This window comes from Onychostoma macrolepis, chromosome 06 (genome assembly GCF_012432095.1).
Source record: "Onychostoma macrolepis isolate SWU-2019 chromosome 06, ASM1243209v1, whole genome shotgun sequence".
NCBI classification, from domain to species: domain Eukaryota; kingdom Metazoa; phylum Chordata; class Actinopteri; order Cypriniformes; family Cyprinidae; genus Onychostoma; species Onychostoma macrolepis.
In genome coordinates this window covers 24,746,522-24,764,405 of record NC_081160.1, presented here as the reverse complement: position 1 = coordinate 24,764,405, position 17,884 = coordinate 24,746,522, and the positions used below count along the sequence as shown (strand labels likewise).

Sequence of the window (17,884 nt, the reverse complement as noted above, 5' to 3'; positions counted from 1 at the left end):
AGCCATTAACCAAGTGGTCAAAAAGTATTACTTTTTGGATTTAACTGACCTCTAAATAAATACATTTTAAGACTAGTCTAAGCAGTATGCAACCGGCCACAGTAATCGGACATGTGCCAGAGCAGCCGTTGTCGGGTCAGTGAGTCGATGTTGTTGGCTCAAGAATCACTGGGACTAAACCAACTCAGTCCGATTCGTAAATGAATCCTTCAGACGAGTTTTGTTAACCTGTTCAACTGATTGATTCATCGAAACTCGAATCAGAATGAAGCTTCGATCGTTGATCATCGCACATCGGTTTTCTTGTATGGGTAGTTGTTATTAAATTAAACCAAATACGCTATTCGAAGCTCAATAGAAAAACAATTTCGCCAATAGAGTCTGCAGACCCTTCTCCAATTTCGGTGACACTTTAGCAACAATCCTATCAGTCAAAAAATGTTGGCTGACAGGAATACATTAAGCAGTCAGGGATCCGGACAACCAACATCTTCCCTGTTTATTTATAAAGGACACTAAAATGCATTAATTATCCGCCTCTCCTCGTTCATGTTGCCGAGTATGCATGTAACTTGTAGTTGAATTCGGCAGCCAAGTATGCGCGCTCCCTCTAATAACGCGGCGCGTCCCCGGTATACTTCAGCGCGCTCGCGGCCGCTGCGGGTTCACTCGCTGCACGATGGCGGAGGGAGGCGGACCCGAGTCGGGTAACGCTTCGGATCCCGACGAGAAGCCGGTGATCGCACAGACACCAGTACCGTCCACCGAGAGTCAAAAGCAGAGCATCGGTACACTGCTAAAAACGCCACTACGAAAGGGAGACGAGTGGTAAGAGGTTTTTATGTGAAGCCGAAGTCAAGGCACGCTTGTCGGCATCAGCTCAGGCCTACTGACGGAGACACCGGCTGCCGGAAATCCCTTCACTAGACGGGCATTGGACAGCCACCTGCTCCGCTAACACCCATAAACTAGAAGGCTGCTATTATTGTCGAGGAAGTGTCCAGGGCAAGCGTACGGTTTACTGTAATAAGGATTTAACTATTTACATCGGTTAGAAATCGAGGAAGTTGTCTTGTAGCTAGTTAGCACAGGTTAACCAGCCGTAGCTTCGCATTTTTCCCAGTTCTTCTGCTTCAATGTCTCATTAATGGAAAAACAAGACGTTTTCAGACACGTTAGTAACTGAAGGGTTGGTAAATGAACTCAACCACCCAGTTGTCGGTTATCAGTTCTCTGATAAGCTAACGTACATGGCAAAGTAGCGTCAGGCATGTAAGGCACTTCATTAGCCGAGGCTAGTTAGCCAGGCTAGTTTGCGTTTCATTTGACGGGTTAAATGTTCATTTCTGTCAGACGACAATCTTGTTATTTTAGATGAACTGTCAAACTAGATTAAAATAACGGCCAAACTCCTCCCTGTGAAGTTGTGACGAAGCCTAAGCTACCTAAACCAGTATTACAGTGAGGCAGTGCTTTGTCATGGCCACTGGATAACACCCAGTCACTCACAATGTTGTTTGGCAATAGACGAGTTTATGGCACAGATAGTAAACACGCAAAAATCGATCTGAAGTTAGTGGAGATTAAAAGACCAAAATATATACACATTCAGATTTTAAACCCGTTAGTATATGTAAGTGTTTGGATAACAGTCCGCTTTTATTTTGAAAGACTGACGAGTTTTAATAAGTGGAGAGACTAATGACTCAACAGAAAGGACAATATTTAGTTTCAGTTGGATTAAAAGTACTTTCAGTGTATAGACTTATACGAAAACTATTAATTTACTCGGGTAACGTTTGTTAGTTTAGCTCAATGTACTCTATTTCTAAAGAATTTAATGTTGGCTATATACTTTAAACATTTTGAAATGAACAGATAGTTAAAACATTCCAATGCTTAGTCTTCTTGTTGCATTTAAAAAGAGATGTTAAGAGACTGACAACTTTTCTTTTCTTTCGCTTTCAATGCATTTTTCCCCAACAATGAAAGTGAAATCTTTTGTGTTCCACTGAAAAAAAAAAAAAAGTCATAAGTAAACAATAACAGAAATTTCACTTTTGGGTGACCAATTTTAATTCAGAATTTTGATTGGACTTTTTTGTTTTTTAACCAAAGTATAATGTCTGTCCCTTTGCAGAGTGGAATCAAGTGCTAACAAGCTTATGCAGTGGAACAAGTTCCTACTTTAGATGAGATTAAGAAAGACATCCTTGCTGACTGTTCTATATTTGTAGATGTGTAATAACACAATAGATATTTGCTTTGCCAACAGTTTAGCCCTAACATTTTAGGAGAGAAACACATAAATTGTCCTTTTCCCCTAACTTTTCACTGATCTCCACCTATTGTTCCAATTGTGTAGGTATTTGATTGACAGCCGGTGGTTCAAACAGTGGAAGAAATATGTGGGCTTTGACAGCTGGGATTTGTACAATGTTGGAGAGCACAATCTGTACCCGGGACCCATTGACAACTCTGGACTCTTTTCAGGTAATCGATGTTGAGTGTTGTGCCTATCTTTGTTCACATTCTCATAGATAACTGTTGTGAATTATTTATTTATTTTTTTCTCTTGCCAGCAGTAAAATGATTTTTGTTCTAGTACTGGAGACATTTTTTTTATCAGAGCTTTTAAGAATATTAATTCTTATTCAGTTAGGTATGTGAATAGCCTCTGAATCAGGTAAATTAATTTTTTAGGACCTTACTGCGTACCTATGTTTTGATATTTCAGTCTTGAAGGGGTAGTTCACCCAAAGAAAGTTCTTTAATTCATTCAGCCTCGTGTCATCCCAACTTTATTTTCCTCAGTGGAGCACAAAAGGAGATTTTAAACCATATGTGACCCTGGACCACAAAACCAGTCTTAAGTCACTGGGGTATATTTTTAGCAATGGCTAAAAATAAATTGTATGGGTCAAAATTATCCATTTTTATTTTATGCCAAAAATCAGTAAAGTAAAGATCATGTTCCATGTAGATATTTAGTGAATTTCCTACTGTAAATATATAAAAACTTTATTTTTGATCAGTAATATGCATAGCTAAGAACTCATTTATACAACTTTAAAGGTGATTTTCTCAATATTTTGATTTTTTTGCACCCTCAGATTTCAGATTTTCAAATAGTTGTATCTCGGCCAAATATTGCCCTATCCTAACAAACCATACATCAGTGGAAAGCTTATTTATTCAGATGATGTATAAATCTCAATTTCAAAAAATTGACACTTATGACTGGTTTTGTGGTCCAGGGTCACATATGCAATAAACCTTACGAGTCTAGTGTTTTCATTGATCAGTGATTTGTTCAAATTAATTAATAATGAAATAATTTGATTTAACATCTCACTGGAGGAGAAGAATATTGTAACTAATAAGGAGATTGGTTGTGTTTTATCTCCTAAAGCTATCATTTGATTTCTAAAGACTTGGAATATCGTTGTGTGGCCTTTGTTGCATTGCATCCTTTTTGAAGCTTGAAAGCTCTGTTACCCATTTTTGTAATTACATGGAAAAAAGCAACAAGTCCATTCTTTGGTTTCTCTCCTTTGTGTTTTGGAAGAGAGTTTAAAAAACTTGAAACAACTTGAAGGTGAATAAATAATGACAGAAATTTTAATTAAGGTAACTTTTTTTCAGATTAACCTGCCATTTGAAAACCATTAAAGCAATTTTAAGTTGTGGCGCACCACACAAAATCTGAGCCTAGCATGGCTAGTTCTTTTAGATAATACAGTATAGTGTTAAAGGGCTCTAATGTGTTTTTCTAATGGTTTCCCCTTTTCTTTCTGTATCATAGATCACGAGTCTCAGACGTTGAAAGAGCATCTCATAGATGAGTTAGACTATGTTTTAGTGCCTACAGAGGCCTGGAATAAGCTGGTCAGCTGGTATGGCTGTCTGGAGGGTCAGAAACCCATCATCAGAAAGGTTCCACATCTTTCTTTGTATATTGCATATTTCTTTGTAGTTTTACATATTGTGGTAATCTCTTGGTTTGTTTACTTTTTTTTTTTTAATGCCTTTGTCTGATATACTTGAGTGATTACAGGCAGGGTTACTGGGTGATGCTATTGTCGTGTTTTAATTGCATTGAAACCCTTACACAGTTAAATGGTTAAAGTTGAATAAATTGACTTGTTTTGCAGGTTGTTGAACATGGAATGTTTGTGAAGCACTGTAAAGTGGAAGTGTATTTGCTTGAGTTGAACCTGTGTGAAAATGACAACATGGACAAAGTTGTCACCCGCCATTTTAGCAAAGCAGACACTATAGGTATGAGACTTCCAGAAAATATCAATTTATCTCATCAATAGTATTTGCATCACTGATGCATCACATAATTTTTGTTTGTTCCCCACCTAGATACTATTGAAAAGGAGATGAGGTCTTTATTCGATATCCCATCTGAAAAGGAAACTCGACTTTGGAATAAATATATGAGTAACACTTATGAACAACTTAACAAGCTTGACAGCACCGTACAGGACGCAGGGCTTTTTCAGGGCCAGGTAAACCATCATGCTGTATTCCATTCCAGTTGTGGTTGGTTTGAGACTCTTGACTGACATTTTATGAGTTAACATCATCAGTCTCATCTCACTCCTCAGGTTCTTGTTATAGAGAAGAAGAATGAGGATGGCACATGGCCCAGACAGACCTGCCATTCCAAGTATGTACATGCAGTTTAGGTCATTTTCACACTTAAGCAACTGTGATTAACATGGTAGCTTAATGCTTAAAAAAAATCACTTAAAGGGTTAGATCTGCAGGTATCATTTTATTTTAGTTCTTCTATTTTTATTGTGAGCTTTCTTTTATATCAGTTACTTTGATTGCCAGTAACACTTTTTGCAACACTGCTTGGATTTACCCTAACCTATTATTTGATTCATGCCTAGGTCCAGTACTTCCACCTCTCGGAATTATACAACCTCCCCAAAACTCTCTTCAAACTCATCTGCCACCATATCCTCCACAATAACAAATGGGGATAGCAATAGCAACTCTGGCTACATGTTGAACAACAGTACTTCTGGTAACAGGTCAGTTTAAGATTAAATCAAAACAGTCCTAAATTACTCCAGAGATAAACTAGTTTAGTTTCTTACTGTGAGAGTTTAAATAGGGAACTAAAACAAGGCTTCAGTTCAAGGTCAGTTTTCTTGTATTCAGTATTTGATTGACCAATTGTGATGGCGTTAATTGTGGTGTTAATTAATGGTGAATGTCTTTGCTAACCCACCATACATTTTGCAGACTGGGAAGTTACAACTCCTACAGCTCCTCCTACAGTTACAGAGAATCTGCCGCTCAGCCAGGCCTCTGTGGTCTGAGCAACCTGGGCAACACCTGCTTCATGAACTCTGCCCTCCAGGTATTCAAAAATGAATGTTCATTTACACAGTATGTTTTGAAATCTGCCATATTCACTCAGTTTGCTGATGGGTGTCAATGGAAGAGGGCTCAGATTGTGTAGTTAAAGGGATGGTCCACCCCAAAATTAAAATTTTGTCATTAATCACTTACCCCCATATCGTTCCAAACCCGTGAAAGCTTCGTTCGTCTTCGGAACACAATTGAAGATATTTTGGATGAAAACCGGGAGGCTTGTGACTGTCCCATTGACGGCCAAGTAAATTACACTGTCAAGGCACAGAAAAGTATTAAAAAAAACATCGCCAAAATACTCCATCTGCCATCAGTGGTTCAATCTGAATTTTATGAAACGACGAGAATATTGTTTTGTACGCAAAGAAAATAAAAATAACGACATTTATTCAACTAAGCTTTTACGGGTTTGGAACGACATGGGGGTAAGTGATTAATGACAAAATTTTCATTTTGGGGTGGAGCATCCCTTTAAGACATCTAGCAGCCAAACCCAGACTTCTTGATTAAGACTATTTCCTTCTCATTCTAAGTGACTTCTTATTTCAGTGCCTGAGCAACACTCCCCCTCTAACGGAATATTTCTTGGAGGACCGGTACGAAGCTGAGATCAACCGGGAAAATCCATTAGGGATGCGAGGGGAGATTGCAGAGGCCTACGCGGATTTGGTCAAACAGATGTGGCTTAGTCGGAGCAGTTATGTGGCTCCACGCACTTTTAAAGTGAGTGAATCTATAGCTTACAGAGGCTGAAGTTACTGTGGATATCATTGGCCATTTTTAACACAAACCCTTCATTCTGAATGTTGAAACATCATCTTTCTCTCGTCAGACCCAAGTGGGTCGGTTTGCCCCGCAGTTCTCAGGGTACCAGCAACAAGACTCTCAGGAGTTGCTGGCCTTTCTGCTGGACGGCTTACATGAAGACCTTAACCGTGTTAAGAAGAAGCCTTATCTGGCCCTGAGAGATGCTGAGGGGCGGCCTGATGAGGTAAACCTTACATCATTGTGTAAACCACAGCATGCTATTTTAGTTGGAAACAAAGTACAGAAGTAGTCAAAACTAGTGGTCGACCGATATTGTTTTTTTTTTTTTTTGACAGCCGATGCAGATATCTTGGAAAGCAGGGTGGCCGATGGCCGATATAATTTTATTTTAATTAATATTTAAGAAATTTGAAATCATTTGAAAATGGATTAAAAAAATAAATGTGTAAAATAAATATTCTTATACTTTAGATGACAAAGTATTTCTCATAAATAAATATTTAATAAAAATATAATTAAAAAGGAAGTAAACACTGTAACCAACAGGGCACTCAGTATTCTGGGAAGTTTGTTTACCTTGGGAGTCTTTTTTCAAATAAAGCCAAGGTAACACTCATTTTACATACAGCACACAGTGAAAATGACATGAATATGACAGTGGGCAAATACATAAAGCGCAGCATAATTTGAAATCACGAGTTTAAAGTTTGTCGATCGCGCGTCTCCAGTCAAGCTGAGCTCTCCTCCTGTCAGCATTCAATTTGCACGGACCGACTGACACACAGAGAATGCACGATCATGCAGGATACTAAGGCTGCACAATTAATCAAATTTCTAATCGCGATTATGATTATGGATGTCACGATTACATAATCGTTCAAAGCCGCAATTACAAAAATAAATAATTAAAAATGCCCACTTGCATTATTCTGTGTGCTTAAGAGGTGTTTGCAGCGCGGGGTTTAACAAACTCAAACACACTGGATAAAAGACATTTTGTCTAACTGATAGTCGTTGTCACTCTATTGTGCATGATAGATATGTTAAACGCCAAATGTGTCAAAAGCAGAACAAAATAGCGGTACTCGTTTGAACTGCGCACCACACTCGCAGCACGAGTTTAGAGCGTATGCGTTTATTACAGTAACCAGTCGCGATCACGCGCTAAACAACGCTGTGAAATCCAGTAAGAATCACTCGAGTTCAGCCCAGAGTTCTCCAGTGCAAATCACGTCTCTTTAAATCGGAGCTGTTATTCTCATCAACACTGATGCAGAAAGCAGCAGAAACAGTGCAACAACGATCTGGTTAGACGACGTTTCAATCCACAAATCACCCACATTTACCATAGTTTTACTGTAGTAACACTAATGGTAACAATGGTGGCAGAAAAGTAGGATCTTCATATTGAGTATTATATTATTAATATACAAAATATGTTAAAGGAGTAATGGAATATAATTACATTATTTTGTTAATTATTCTGTCAGTTGATTTGTAATTGACTGAATGTCTTTAGGCTACTGTTTTTCGATGCAAACACCATAGAAACCATATAGTTAGGCTACTTTTTTTTTTTAACCAAAAGTACAGCACTTTATTACCATGGTAATGTATAAAAGTTTTCACAATGGTACTGTCAAATGTACATCTGTATCCCAACTCAAGCTCCTGCTACTCTGAACTCAAGCTCCTGTTCTAATGTGCATTTCTAAGAGACAAAACTTGTAATATTACAAGGTCAGTGCTACCAAATCAGGTGCTGGTGCCACTGCTCTCGAATGTTAGTCTGGAGCCCTGATAATATAAATTGTACTGTAAAATGTTACTGTAATTTGAAATTTCATCTGTTTAATTGTAAATAAAATGGTAATATAGCTTTATATAACTAATATAGCTTTAGTAAACCATTTTTTTTCTTTTTTTTCTTCTTTTAGTTTTGGTATAACATTATTATACCATGCATAATTTTACCTTTTTTTTTGTTTAAAGAAGAAACCAAACCTATGCATAGTTGACATTTGAGGCTCAATGCTATAGAAAAGCAATAAAAGTATATTTTATATAAAAATACGGCATGCAGCTTCAAACAATCTGTTCAAAATAATCGTTATTAATAATCGCAATTATCTCAAGGGAATAATCGACAATTATGATTTTTGTCATAATCGTGCAGCCCTACAGGATACAAATGCACACTTCACAAGATCTCTCAACTGGATTCGATTTGCAAGGTTTGTGAAATTAAATGTTCATTAGACATTCAAAGATTTGTTTAAATTATGTAAATGCGTATTTGCTGAATGCTGACAGCAAACAAGGAAGTATTATAATGTTTGCCTGTTTATTACTAATAATATAAAAGCAGTCGTTAAAATACTTTTGTATACATTTTAATTCCTTTGTTTAACGATTCTATCTGATTATTAGACAGACTTCTATCCGTATTAGACAGAGCCGTTAATGAGGATGGCGAACAACAGGGAGAATGTGAGCACTGCAGTGCTCAGGCACTGCCGTTCTCAGCGCCGTCAAAATAAAAGTCCCGCCGCGAACGCATCGGCCAAATAGGAAAAATGTATCGGCCCATGCCGATATATCGGTCAACCACTAGTCAAAACTTAAAATAAATTACTAAGAAAAAGCTATTGTTTCTGTTGTGCTAGTGAATAAGCACTACTCTGAAAACCTCCATTCATCCATTTTAGGAATTTGGACCTTTACTTTTAAACTGAAGAATGTTATTTGACCTACAGTAATCTCATTTGTCTGTAGATTGTAGCCAAGGAAGCATGGGCGAATCACCGGTTGCGGAACGATTCTATAATTGTGGACATCTTCCATGGCTTGTTCAAATCTACGCTGGTTTGCCCAGAATGCTCCAAAGTTTCCGTTACCTTTGACCCCTTCTGCTACCTCACACTACCCCTGCCCATGAAAAAGGATCGCACTATGGAGGTGTTCCTGGTCCGCACTGACCCGCAGTTTAGACCCATGCAAGTAAGAACTGTTTTCCTGAAAACACTCAGGTGCATGTTTTAGTTCAGAAGGTGGGCTAAAATATACTTTTGTTATCTTCCAGTATCGTGTAGTTGTTCCCAAAATGGGTGTAGTGGCAGACCTGTGCAGCGCTTTGGCCAAGCTATCTGGAGTTCCTTCAGAGAATGTAAGACTTTTGTGGTTCCCAACCTAACACCTTTTTCCATTATTAATGTTGCTTCAAGAGATGGTACCTTCAAAAATAAAAAAATTGTCATCATTTACCCACCCCATACTGTTATAAACCCATATGGCTACCTTGGAATAAAGCATGTAAATTTGACATTTTGTGTTCTATTACACAAAGTAAGTCGTATGAGTTTGAAACAAAATGAGGTTGTTGTAAATGATGGCTATTTTTTTTATTTGGCTGAACTGTTCCTTTAATATCTTCTTGCTTCTATATAACACTGGCTTAAATTTCTAGCAGACAGTCTGAGATTGTTTGCTGTTTTCTAGATGGTTGTGGCAGATGTTTACAATCACAGATTCCACAAAATCTACAAACGGGATGATGGTCTCAATCACATCATGGAGAAGGATGACATTTTTGTGTAAGTCATTTTTAAAATTATACTTGCTTTACCATTCAAAAGTTTGGGTTCAGTATTTATTTATTTATTTTTTTAAGATGGTTCTTATGCTTACCACGTTGCCATTTTTATTTGATCCGAAATAAAGTAATATTGTTGAATCATTTCAAATAACTGTTTTTAAAAAATTTAACTATTTTTGTACATTTTAAATGTGGTTTATTCCTTTTGGATTTTCTGTGGGCATTACTCCAGTCTTCAGTGTCACATGATCCCTCAGAAATCATTCTAATATGCTAATGTGGTGCTCAATTTCTTATTAACATCAATGTTAAAAACAGTTGTGCAGTTTAATATTTTAAAACCATTATACTTTTTTTCCAGGATTATTTGGGAAAAAGTCCATCATCGAATTTATTTGAAATATCAGAAGAAAGAACAGCGTTTGTTTGAAATATCAGTCTATTGTAACTTGTCATTTTTTATCTATTTAATGCCTCCTTGTTAAATAAAAGTATTCATTTCTTTAAAAAATAAAAATAAAAATACTGACCCCACACTTCTGAACTGGAGCATATGTATATTGAATCGTTTTGCATAATGTAAGTTTTGCCGTTCAGCTAAGTGTGTTGTTTGAGTGAGTTACCTCTTACTGATTGTGTCTTTGTGGTTTAGTTATGAGGTGTTAGAGGAAGATAGTGAGAAGATGAACCTGCCAGTGTACTTCAGAGAGAGGCATGCTAAGCACAGCGGAGGCTCTTCGGGGACGATGCTCTTCGGCCAGCCTCTTCTCATCACCGTCCCGCGCCACAACCTTAGTGTAGATACCCTCTATGAGCGTGTGCTGGAGAGGATCGGGTTGGTGTTGTGCTTTAGTGGTCTATCTCAATTTTACACCAGTTCTTACTGCAAACTTGGTTGACCCTTTATCTGTCTTTTGTTTTAGGCGTTACGTTAAGCGTTCACAGGGTACCATTACAGACAGTAGAGCATCTGCCTCAGCCACATCCTCTAGCAGCAGCCAATCACCAGAATGCCTCGCTTCAGTGTCCAGTCACAGCACAGGCCTGAGTGGCTGCAGCAGCCCAGTTTCAGATGGAGCTTCCTGCAGTGCTGGATCCAACGGCAGCAACCACTCTGGAGCCTGCAACGGCCCCAATGGAGTTTGTGATGGTAGGGCACTTAACCTTGTCATAAAGCTCCCAAATGCTGCATACACACTGTCATCCATTTAGATTTTTTTCACATTCATCAGATACAGATCTGATCTTGTTGTATGCATTTGTTTCAGGTGATGAGGAAGCCATGGATCACCAGGAGAGTCCAGAACCAGAGAATAGTCATTCAGACACTGTGGATGGAGAGGAGGATTCAGAACCAGAGAATGGGCCCAACAGCAGCGGTGGAAAATCTTTTACTTCTCGACCGAAACTCTTTTCTTTCAGCATGGTCAACTCCTACGGCACAGCCAACATTAGTTCTCTGCCATTTGATGGCAATCTCCTAAAGCTCACAAGTAACTATTACCTTTTTACATTTGATACTAAAAATTAATCAAATAAATCAGGTTGATCATTAACTTGCTGTATTTGTCTGACTTTAACTCTTTAGGGTCACTTGCTCTTATACTTAAAATAAAAACTGATAGATATTCCTTTCTACAGCTCACTCTACAGTAGCCATTGATTGGGATTCAGACACAAAGAAATTGTGCTACGATGACCAGGAAGCTGAGGTAATGCCCTCTCTTCCACTAATTGTGCAAAATTACATTACTGTTCAAACATTTTTGGGACTGCAAGATTTTTTTGTTAGGTTTTTGAAGGAAGTCTCTTATGATCACCAAGGCTGCTTTAATTTAATCAAAATAGAGTAATAATAGTAATAATATTGTGTTTTTTCCTGTTTTGACAATGTCTTGACAAAATCGGATTTATTTCTGTGATGGCAAAGCTGAATTTTCAGCAGCCATTACTCCAGTCTTCAGTGTGATGATCCTTAAGAAATCATTCTAATATGCTGATTTGATGCTTAAGAAACGTTTCTTATTATTAATGTTGAAAAGTTGTTTAATGTTTTAGTGGAAACAGTGATACTTTTATCAGGTTACTTTGGTTATAATTTATTTACTCTCACTTAAATTTTCTAAAAGTTTAAAAAAATTTTTTTAAATGTCTTGCCTCAATGACCATGCAGTATTGAAAATTTTGTACAAATACGTGAACTATTATAATGTCTACCATAATCCTAGCAAAAACTGACTAGTCACCCATCTTTTCTTTTAGCTACCTGCTAAATCTCCTCAGACATTAATGTGAAGTCTCTCCCCAGGCCTATGATAAACATGAGAGCATGCTACATGCTCAGAAGAAGAAGACTACAGTAGCTTTAAGAGAATGCATCGAGCTCTTTACTACAATGGAGACTCTAGGAGAACATGACCCCTGGTGAGGAGGATGTTCAAGGTCAAATGATTTACTGAAATATTACCACATTTAGTGAAGTTTTAATGATTGCTGTGCTCCTCTGCAGGTACTGCCCCACGTGTAAGAAACACCAGCAGGCCACGAAGAAGTTTGACCTGTGGTCTCTCCCACGCATTTTGGTCGTGCATCTGAAACGCTTCTCTTACAACCGCTGCTGGAGAGACAAGCTTGACACTGTTGTAGACTTTCCAATTAGGTAAATCTGTTGCGAGACATATGTTGCGCTATATATATATGTGTGTATATGTATGTGTACTCCAAAAAACATGGGACTTGTCCCTAAGGGTGCTTTCACACTTGGTTTGCCTGCCTGGTCCGAACCCGAGATCGATTGGCCCCCCTGCCCCCTGCTGGACTGCGTTCATATTATTTTATTTAGGTCCGAACCTTGGGGCGTTTGCGTCATGAAGCCAGCAGCTGTTGTTTACCCAGTGGCGTACCGTGGGGTTTCAGTCAGGGCCTTCAGTAAGCAACTGTAAACTACTTGTACACATCTTACACATCTGTTACAGCTAACGCAGCCATATGCATATAATGCACACATTATGCCGCACACAGGCTCTCTACAACAATGACGGCTGATCAACAATTTCAACAGTAGGCTAAATTAGGGTGGGTTAAATGCAGAGTAAATTCCCTACATGGTCAGTAAAAGTAATCCACCATGCACATTCACGTCACTCTAATGATGACACACCCAAAGCAGCAAAACTGTACAAATGCTGGACATCCACACACTGCTCCACAGTATTATCAACACACCATGTACAATGTGCATGATACAATACTCATCAAATAATGAAGCACTCACCTGTCACTTAATAAATAAAGTCCATGGGTCTGTCATTCCATGTCCCTTTACTCGGTTTAAAAAGTAAACACGGCCAACAAAATAACTTGTGCCTGGTGTTGGCTTGTTAGCCACTCATAGTTGCAATCATTGAAATGGCACATAAAAACTTTGCTGGCCTTTGTAAGCTAATTCAGTTTGGATGTTGGCCTTCCTTTCTCAGTTATTCTCTTTTGTCTGCAAAAATACATTTTTAGTAGATTGGCAACAAGATCTGGTGTAGGCGCCGATGACTGCGGCTGTCATTTTCTTTTCGTTGAGTTTCACTTTCGTTCCTTGGAAATCCCTGACTAAAGGGGTGGTCTACGCTGGGGGTAGCACTGGGCACATAGCTAGACCCAGAGGGCGGGCTGTCATTGAACGTTAAAATTTGATTGGCTGATGATTCTGTCAGTAATGCTCCTAACAAATCAGATGTGACGTCTTTTAACAAAAGGGTAGCATTTTTAATTAATTTAATTCTACTTTCTTTTAATAAATAAAAAGAAAATAGATAGAATAGAGCAAGCTAGTGTTAGAGGCCTTTTTTGTTTTTGTTAGTTGTATAATAAAAAGAAAACAAATAGAATGCAAAAAGATTAGAAAAGCTAGTGTTAGTGTTTTTTTTTTTTCAAGAAAACAAGTAGTTCGTAAATGCATACGAATGCAAACGTATTGATTTGTTTATTCTTGTTTATGTTTAAGGTTAATGATTGAACACAAATAGCCTAGGTTGACCATGGAAAACCAAATTATTGCATTAAACATAACATCGCATAACAACATCGATTAAACTACAAAGCTGTCACAGAAGCATGTATAATTACAAACTAAATTTACTATGACTGTTATTTATTTCTAAAGTAACCTTCACGTAGGATAAAAGTATGGGGAAAAGTCGTTTCTGCGACAACTCCAGCTAGCCGTCGCACGCGTGCACGGCCCGTTTCAAACTGCAGCGAACCACAGCGCACTCAAACGCGTCTTATGTGAAAGCACATTGAGCACGTGCTGCTGCTTCTGCACCGCTCACGGACTGCACTGCAAACGGATCTAGTGTGAAAGCAAACTTTAAATGTGAGACACCACTGTGCGTCCTCTTCATATGAAATGCTTGTCTAAATTTCCCACCAGATGGCGCCAAGTTGTTTCCCTGCACACAGAATACTTTGTCATTGTCTCAGGCCTCAATGTACACCTGACTTCAGGTGTAACTTTGTATTAATCAGATTTTTATTTTCATCATCTAATTTTAGTTACGTGACATTCATTTATAGCATGCGCAATATTGACACTTCAGATACCAAAAATGCCACATTCTGGGTGACTTTTTTTGCCCCTCTACATGTTATTTGCCATGTTCATTTGGCTTTGATCCTATTTGGTTTTGGTCAGGATTACCTTACAGGAAGCAGGAAAGAGTGCACAAGAGTCAGGTGCAATACGTTAGGTGTCAGTTTCTGGGAAGCTGAGTCATGCTTGTCTGTACAAACAAAGCTGTCCATTGTTCATTGTGGTAAAAGGAGTACACTAACTCAGAACTGCAGTCGTGTTTATGCACTGATGTCTTGATTAAAAAAAAAAAATTATAGGTTTATAATTTAAAATAAACAATTTGATCAGCCAAACTTACTGCCGGTGATTGATCTTTGGTAGTTTTTGTGTTTTTATGAAATTCACTTTTATAAAACTTCTGGAATTCTGGTGACTTCATGTTTGGAAATAAATGTAAACTTTCTTACACAGGGACTTGAACATGTCAGAGTTTGTTTGTGACCCCAAAGCTGACCCATACGTCTATGACCTCATTGCGGTTTCCAACCACTATGGAGGAATGGGCGGAGGCCACTGTAAGTCACTCTATTTGCACAACTCTCCCATTATTTTACAATGAAATCACACCCTTGCTATTCATATGTCCAGTTATGTATTAACAATCATATTAATACATAACTGGGTCGACACGCAGATTGTGTCAGCAGCCTTTTATTTTCCCTTTATCACCTTCACTTGTGCAACCTAGTTGGATATCTCATTTTTGATGGATTACTACAAAAAGTATATCGCAGAGTTGATCATTTATGTCTTTGTCATTATATTGCTGCCTGGAAATGATAGCTTGGTTTGTTTTTGATTGCCAAAGTTCAGCCGTTAAGCTCTACGTTTCATTTCCTCTTGCAGACACGGCATACGGCAAGAACAAGGTGGATGGAAAATGGTATTACTTTGACGACAGCAGTGTGTCGTCTGCAACTGAGGATCAGATTGTGGTGAGGCTACTACGTTTTCCGTTTTATTATCCTTTGCAGACTCCTAAAGCGTTTCACAGTGGTTAATGAATCTCAAAGAGCTGCTGTTGTTCAATATGGAAACTGGGAATTGGCCATTGCTAATTCCAATTGTCTTTTTTGTTGTTCTCCACAGACTAAAGCAGCCTATGTGCTATTTTACCAACGCAGAGATGCGGACACGCCGTCCAAATCCACCCCCTCCGCATCACTAGGCGGAGCTCCAGAGACCCTGGACGATCACATGGACACCAACTGAGTTTCTTTTAGTCTTTCAAGGACTGGCACTGAAACAAAAACTACATAAAGATGAAATCATCAATGCATCGACGCACATCCCTGGCTACTTCAGTGACTATTAAAGGCTCACAAACAGGCCCTTTGTTTTTAGCTTTATTTTAATTTTTTTCTTTCTTTCACACATGCGTCTTTATCAAGAGCCAAAAAAGAATATTAATAATAAATAAAGAGAATTTTAGTTTGAAGCGTGACATGAAAGACTTTATTCTTGGACCTTGATGCCTGCTGATCATAGAAGCTCATTTCTTTTAGTCTGAAATGAGAACGAGGGTGAAACGGCAATATAACCTCTCTTTGGACGACATGAATGTTAGATGATTTAGATCAGGGGAGGGAAAATGCCTAAACATAGACTATGTATGCAACATTACGCTCATCTGAAATGTTTAAATTATGCCTCTACCCATTTACGTTGGACTCCAGCTATCAACATCTTGTAACGTGCCTCGTGTGAAGAATAGACTCTCTGTGTTTAATAACTGAAGCGTGTGGTGATAAGCACAGAGATTCTCTCGGAGAAGCTTGCGCTCTTATATTAAATATTGTCTCATGTTTCATTTATCCTATCACAAGCCACGCTTTATGTTAACTATACCATGCCGGAGGGTGAAATATTTCACTTTCCTAGTCACTCAGCTATAAGGATGCCACAAAATGTCAAGTTTATTATCATGCTGGTTTTTGGGGGGGCTGCTCTCAAATACAATCACACTAACAGCCTTTTATGTCCCAAAAACTGTGAAAAGGGAAGCTTACGAAAATGTGGAACAACGTAAGTCACGGTCGTGCCCGAGCATTTTTTTTCTTTTCTTTTTTTTTCTTCAGATGGTTGTGCTTTGTAATAGTCCGTTTTTATTTCTTTTTGGTGGATTTTTCTCCTGTCTAAATGGCTTCGGTCCAGAGGAATATCGAATGTGGTGCTAATTTTATGACACTTGAACAGGTACAAGTACATGACAAAGAGGAACACAAACAATGGCTGTTGTTCTAATTAAGAACAACCTTATTAATAAAAAGAATAGCTTTTATCATTACCTGTAGATGTACATTGGCACATCTGCCATGTGATTAATTGTGGCATTTTGTGTGTCAAATGGCTTTAGCAACAACTCGAAGCTCAAATGACAAAGTGCTTCTTACTGCAAAGAACATAATACACAAAGCATATTCTTTTTTTGTGTGTGTGGCAAAACAGCATGCAATTTTTGAATTTGCAAAACTAGATGGTTGTTCCTGGTGTTTACCTCTTTATGGTATTAGCAGTCACTGACTGGTAAATCCACTATTGTTGTTATTTATGGATACAGATATAAAATTTAAGACACAAACTGATCATTGACTCAAGCTGTCCCCCTGCAGCTCCTTCATTAGTAAAACATCCATTTAAACATTTTTTTGTTTTTGTAATTTCATAGACTTTTCTTGCATAGATGTACATAATCATAATCTGGGGCACAGTACATAGCTGCTTTGTGTTCTTCTATTTATCATGCCAACATGTGCAACACCAGATTTTGATTAAAGCCTATTTGAATTGAAAATATAATAAAATGTGGAAGCCTGATTATAGGTAGTGGCTTTGTTTTTTTTTTGTTTTTCATATTATATAACATTAAGTAAATCAATTTGCATCAGATGATTTTTGAATCTGTCATAATCTTCAGGATCAGTTAAATGATTCCACATAGCAACCCATTATTTGTTACTGCTATTTTATATTATTTCCAATTGCACTAGCAATACCAAGGTAATGTGTTTGATTCCAACAGAATGCAAAAACTGATAGAAATGTATAAGCCTTGAATGCAGTGCAAGTCACTTTGCATAAAAGCATCTGCCATATACATACACGTAAATATAAAATGTTAAATTGTCTGGAAAGACTTGCATAACTAGTTTAACTGTTTTGAGAGTACATGGTGAAATTGCATTGGTTTTGGCAGTTGTAAACAGAAATGGATGTATGAATGTTTACAACGTTTTTTTTAATATATGTGCATTTAGATATTTTTGTTATGTGTATTGAATGATGTCATGCAATCTTATTCTCTCCAACCCTGCATTTACTTGATAAACAGTAAACAATAATATTGTGAAATATTACAATTAAAAAATTCTTTATATTTCTATATATATTTATTCCTATAGTATAATATTTGTGTGTTTAATATGTAATTTATTCTTGTTATTTCCAAGCTGATTTTTCAGCAGGCCGTAATGTGTAAAGTGGTCTTTATAGTCACA

The 17,884-nt window shown here is 37.7% G+C and overlaps 1 protein-coding gene across 1 annotated transcript; it reads left to right on the top strand.

Moving 5' to 3' along the window:
• Positions 1-610: 610 nt before the first annotated feature.
• Positions 611-17,204, top strand: usp4 (ubiquitin specific peptidase 4 (proto-oncogene)). The gene is made up of 22 exons (XM_058778243.1): positions 611-828; positions 2,366-2,493; positions 3,806-3,936; positions 4,155-4,281; positions 4,372-4,517; positions 4,617-4,678; positions 4,908-5,051; positions 5,266-5,383; positions 5,947-6,120; positions 6,230-6,388; positions 8,941-9,165; positions 9,248-9,331; positions 9,664-9,758; positions 10,413-10,595; positions 10,684-10,910; positions 11,029-11,253; positions 11,402-11,472; positions 12,069-12,184; positions 12,270-12,419; positions 14,799-14,902; positions 15,234-15,322; positions 15,477-17,204. Exons 1-22 carry the CDS (start codon positions 680-682, stop codon positions 15,597-15,599), a joined length of 3,030 nt encoding a protein of 1,009 aa, XP_058634226.1. The 5' UTR covers positions 611-679; the 3' UTR covers positions 15,600-17,204.
• The last annotated feature ends 680 nt before the right edge of the window (positions 17,205-17,884 follow it).

What these genes read in the sequence shown, in the direction of transcription:
- usp4 (XM_058778243.1), top strand. Translation starts at nt 680, where the DNA reads ATGGCGGAGGGAGGCGGACCCGAGTCGGGTAACGCTTCGGATCCCGAC. An exon ending in TAGCAAAGCAGACACTATAG is followed by an intron (nt 4,282 to 4,371) that starts GTATGAGACTTC and finishes TTCCCCACCTAG; the next exon opens with ATACTATTGAAAAGGAGATG. An exon ending in TGGCTCCACGCACTTTTAAA is followed by an intron (nt 6,121 to 6,229) that starts GTGAGTGAATCT and finishes TTCTCTCGTCAG; the next exon opens with ACCCAAGTGGGTCGGTTTGC.